Source organism: Agelaius tricolor, unplaced genomic scaffold (assembly GCF_023055355.1).
Source record: "Agelaius tricolor isolate 1412-34295 unplaced genomic scaffold, bAgeTri1.0.p SCAF_7, whole genome shotgun sequence".
Lineage (NCBI taxonomy): Eukaryota > Metazoa > Chordata > Aves > Passeriformes > Icteridae > Agelaius > Agelaius tricolor.
In genome coordinates this window covers 5,560,144-5,564,744 of record NW_027269267.1, presented here as the reverse complement: position 1 = coordinate 5,564,744, position 4,601 = coordinate 5,560,144, and the positions used below count along the sequence as shown (strand labels likewise).

Here is a 4,601-nt window from a genome sequence, read left to right as displayed (position 1 = left end):
GATTAAATCTGTCATGTGGTGCCATGGGCATGAGGTTTGAAGTGCTGTTTATACTGACCCAGTGGTCTGAAGGAATGGTGTGGTGGTCGGGCTGCTGAAATTTGTTCTTGCTCTGATCCTTTTGTCTTGGGTTTCTGTGGTTGAGATGACCCCGAGGTATTAGAAAGGGTTTTTTTTCCCAGCCCCATGACTGAAGAAGAAGTTGAGATTCATCAGTTCTGCTCTTCAAGGTTGTTTCTTTTCTCTTATCTATCACATTCTTTCTCTGACCTGCTGAGGTCTGTCCAGCAGGTCAGGTTGTGGCACAGTCCTTGCCTTTTGGGGTGGTGTTAACTTTTTATACTAAGAACTACATGTACCTTATTTAAAATAATTTTCCAATACGTATCGCCTATGTTAGACAGTCTGTCTCTACCCTAAACCAATCCAGAAGTGCCACCATCACAGCAGAAGATGGAGAACAAGAAGAAGGAGAAGGACAGGACATGCCCAGATTCCTCCATCTTGCCTCTTGAACCCCATTCTAAAACCCCAACATTCTACTTTTTTACCCTGTGACAAATTCACTATCATTCTACTCAAACTCTTGTGGCTTGTAAATCTTCACACAAAGTTGGTAATTGTTTCCATGGGCTGAAATCAAAGGCACAGGTGTTTTTGACTCTGTGCCAGGGTCTCTGAGCCCCCTGCCAGGGTCTGGAATCACCCAGGGAAGCCAGAGGAATGTCCTGGGTCCCGACACTTTTGGTTTTGTTTGCATGAGGGATAACGGGAGCACGAAAGAAAGGCTGAGCCACCCTCACAAAAAGTACTTCCAGCAGTGGAAAGCACATCCTCCAAGTGGTGCTGGGCACCACAGTGACCTTCAGGAGCCTGCCAAAGGAACAAAGGAAACCCCCAACGCCGGTTGCATGTTTCCTATATCACTTTATTGACCGCCACTGACCACGTTCTCAGGTTGAGCGCCAGATACCAGCAGGAGAGGTGGGGCTACCCTAGAGTTACAGGAGAGCAAGGGAGACAGTGTGTCACACACAGGCTGGGGAGAGCTGGCTGGGGATGGGAAGCCTCTGCACAGTGGTGAGCCCCCCTCTCTCCCCCCTGAGGGCCTACAAAGACAGTGGAAAGACGTGCTTGTCCTCCTGTCAGTTGTCCCAGAGGGAAATGACAGGGCAGAGGTGTGAACAGAGACACTTAAACACTTTGCTGAAAGAAAAAAAAAAATACACGTTGCAACCCCCAGAAGGTGAGATGTTATTGGTAATTATTATTATTATTATTGTTGTTATTATTTCTCCTGCGGTTGCAAGGAACTCATGGCAGGTTTGGGGTCTTGAGTGTGGGGCTTGGCTCTATTGCTGTTTGAGAGTAACCAGTTGTGGGGTACAGCAACTCTGCAGGGCTTTTCCCCTGTCCCAAGCCTTGCCTCGAGGCTTGGTGCACCAGCAGCCAGCATTACTCGTGCACTCCTTCCTGCCTGATGGTGGAAATGGGCTACAGCACCAGACAAAGACCCTTTCAGCAAGTACAGCAGCATGGCAGCACTGCCATCCACGCCATCCCCACCAGGTTTAAGCTTCCAAGTCCACCAGCCGCTCACCCAGCCCCCCGTTCCACCCGAGGGAAGAGGGGGAAAACAAAAAAAAAGAAAACAAAAAAGAGGAGGAAACAAAGTGGGGGAGGAACCAAGAGAAGAAACCCCTCTAGACATTCACTGATATCTACGCCAGGGCTCTGGGAGCGGGACCTGCAGGTGGTGGCAGCCTGCCCAGCGTGGCGGCCGCCGGGCTCAGGAGGAGGGCGCCGAGCTGGGCTTCTCCTCCCGGGACACGGGGATGGGCCTCTCGCTGTGGCTGGCGTCCATGTTGGAGGGGACCTTGGGGCCCGAGAAGGTCAGCATGCCATCGTTGGACAGCGAGCAGGTGATGGCAGCCTGGTCCACGTTGGCGGGCAGGCGGTACCGGCGGTGGAATTCCCGGGAGATGTAGCCGTGGTCGTCCTGAGAGGCAGTGGGGAAAGCGGGGGGGAAGGTGTGTCAGAAACTCCCTGTGCCTCCCTTTGTCCAGCCCCCTCAGGGCAGGAGATCCACAATCACCCCGGCTTATTGTGACACTGCACTGCCAAGACTGCCGGGCACACCTGTGCTGGGGTTAATTTTACAGGTTTGTCCCCCCTGACACCTGGGAAGATGCAAGAGCTGAGCACAGCAGCAGGGAGTGATTTTGGCCATAGGTTTGATCCCAGGTTTGATCTGATTTGGGCTTCTGATTTCAAAGGATGCTTGGAGACAGAATCTGGAGGCCTGGGAAGGTAAAGGCAAGGCAGGCATGTGCACCCATGTATTTATTTATCAGGCTGCAATGCTGTGTCAGCCAAAGTACACAATCCTGGCCCCCTTCTTTTTTTGGCCAGAAGAATGAGAAGTGCAATTATTTTTTTAAAGTTGGCCATGAGAATAATAACTATATTTAAAAATACATACTGTTTCCAGGCTAGAGCCTTGTCTGGCCAAAAATGTGTACGAGAAGAATTAAACCCCTGCTGGTATAATTCACTTTTCGACCCCCACAGATATTTCCATGACATCCGTGTTAAAAGTTTCCAAGCCTGAGGCACTTGGTTGGTTTTCTTTTGTTTTGTTTGCTCTTGCTTTTCTCTCCCAGACTGGCATATAAAAACTCTGTTTTCACTAAGGATTCTGGCTTATGAAAACTCAGCCATGCTTCAGCAGTGCCAGATGATGTTCTGTGTCTGGCCCAGTGTTATTAGTGAACAATGGACATGGTCATCTGATGGTTATGGAAGATGATGATTGAAAATAAACAAAAGAGGGGTGGATTAGCTTGTTATTGTCAGATATCAGGTGGGGCTCTATGGAAACAGCCCATGCCAATAATGACAATTCATCATTAACTCTTTCTTCTGATATATTAATTTTTTTTTTCCTTCAGCTGAGAACCGTTGGAAAGAAGGAAAACAGAGCTGGACTCCCCAGCTGCTCCACCATCACCATCACTTCCACTTACCTGCCTTTCACTGTGCTTGCCATGGATTTCCACAAAGTCATCAATAATCTTCACGCTCAAGTCTTCGGGAGAGAAGTGTTTTACATCCAGCATGATTGTGAACTTGTCCCGATCAGACCTCACCTGAAATGAGCATTGTCACACAGTGAGGCCCCAGCTCTGGCTGTGGGGCACTGCCAACATCACCACAGGTCAAAGGACAAAAAAGGGGCGGTCTGGCACTTTGTCCTTCTGTGACTATGGGCCTCAGTGGGGGTTTTCTTCCCATCGTGGGCAGCCAGGGACAATGAGAGAGGCTGTGGGAGGTGTCAGGGTCACAGGGAGGCTGTGGGAGGTGTCAGGGTCACAGGGAGGCCATGGTTGGTGTCAGGGTCACTGGGAGGCCATGGCTGGTGTCTGAACCTTGGCTACTGCTCTGGGGAGAGGTGTTATTATCCTTGCTGCTATTCTTGTGCCAGGGACCCTTTAGCACTCAGTGACCTGCCAGATGGACCAGGCACAGAACGGGGATGGAAACCGGTGTAAGACTCTCTGGGAGCACGTGTTTTGTCCTTTCAGTGATTTATGCTTTCGTTGTGGTCGTAGCTCTGGGAGGAAAGCAGTAAGAGAGGGCTACAGAAGGCACCTGGACCTGAATTTTGGATCACGGCCCCAACAGCTACACATTCCCCTACAGTTCCCTTCAGAAAATTGCTCTGGGGTCCTTCAGTGAGGGATTGCAAAAACCACCAAGCTCCCAAGGTGGAGGAGAAGGTGGAGAAAGCTCCCACTTGCACTCCCATGGTGAGCTGCCCTCACAGGCACTTACTCTGGGAGCAGCCTTGCTCTTCTTTGCTACACAGGTGGTGGGGCACAGAGCAACAAAAACAGCCTTCTTGTGTTGGAAACAACCCTCAAAAGGAGCCAAAATGGTTCCTGTTTCTCAAAGGGAAGCTTTGTCCCCAACAATGGGGGCAAAGCCATGGGGGTTTTCCTTTGTGCCCATCAAGGGCTGGGTGGGCTATGCCTGGCAGTGGCTTTGGGGTCTTCCTCGTCCCCTCACATGGGGCTAGAGCAGTGTGAGATGTGGGTGGAGAGGAGCAGCTGGAGGCACAAGGAGGGAGAGGAAGGAAAGGAGAGGAAATCAAAGGGCCCTTACCTCTGAAATGCCCGACTCCAGCACGCTGCGGAAGAGGGACTGCCTGTAGTAGGGGCTGATAGTGGACGAGAACAGAGGCAGGAGGTCATACTCAAGGAGACCCTCTCCAAAAAACTGGTCAAACAAACGGCTTGGAATGAGGGGTCCCAGAGCACGCTTGAACCAGGGGTGCTGGATGGTAATGTCCATGCTGCTGCTGCTGCTGCTGCTGCTGCTGCTGCTGCTGCTGCTGCTGCTGAGACCTGTGGCTGCAAGGGGAGAGCAGAAGGGGCAGCGCCGCTGCTGGGGAGACGGCGAAGCCTTGGCTGGAGTGCAGCCCCAGGGAAGCTCCCCCTATATATACCGGCCTGGCAGAATGAAGGCATTAGCAGGATTCCTCTGGAAAGACATGATCTCATGATGGAGGCAACGTGGTCAGCAGAAATGCGGAGACTGAC

At 51.4% G+C, this 4,601-nt stretch overlaps 1 protein-coding gene across 1 annotated transcript; it reads right to left on the bottom strand.

Moving 5' to 3' along the window:
- Positions 1 to 1,789: 1,789 nt before the first annotated feature.
- On the bottom strand, positions 1,790 to 4,353 carry CRYAA (crystallin alpha A). The gene is made up of 3 exons (XM_071431135.1): positions 4,165 to 4,353; positions 3,027 to 3,149; positions 1,790 to 1,999 (listed from the first exon to the last, which is right to left on the bottom strand). Exons 1-3 carry the CDS (start codon positions 4,351 to 4,353, stop codon positions 1,790 to 1,792), a joined length of 522 nt encoding a protein of 173 aa, XP_071287236.1.
- Between the last annotated feature and the right edge of the window lie 248 nt (positions 4,354 to 4,601).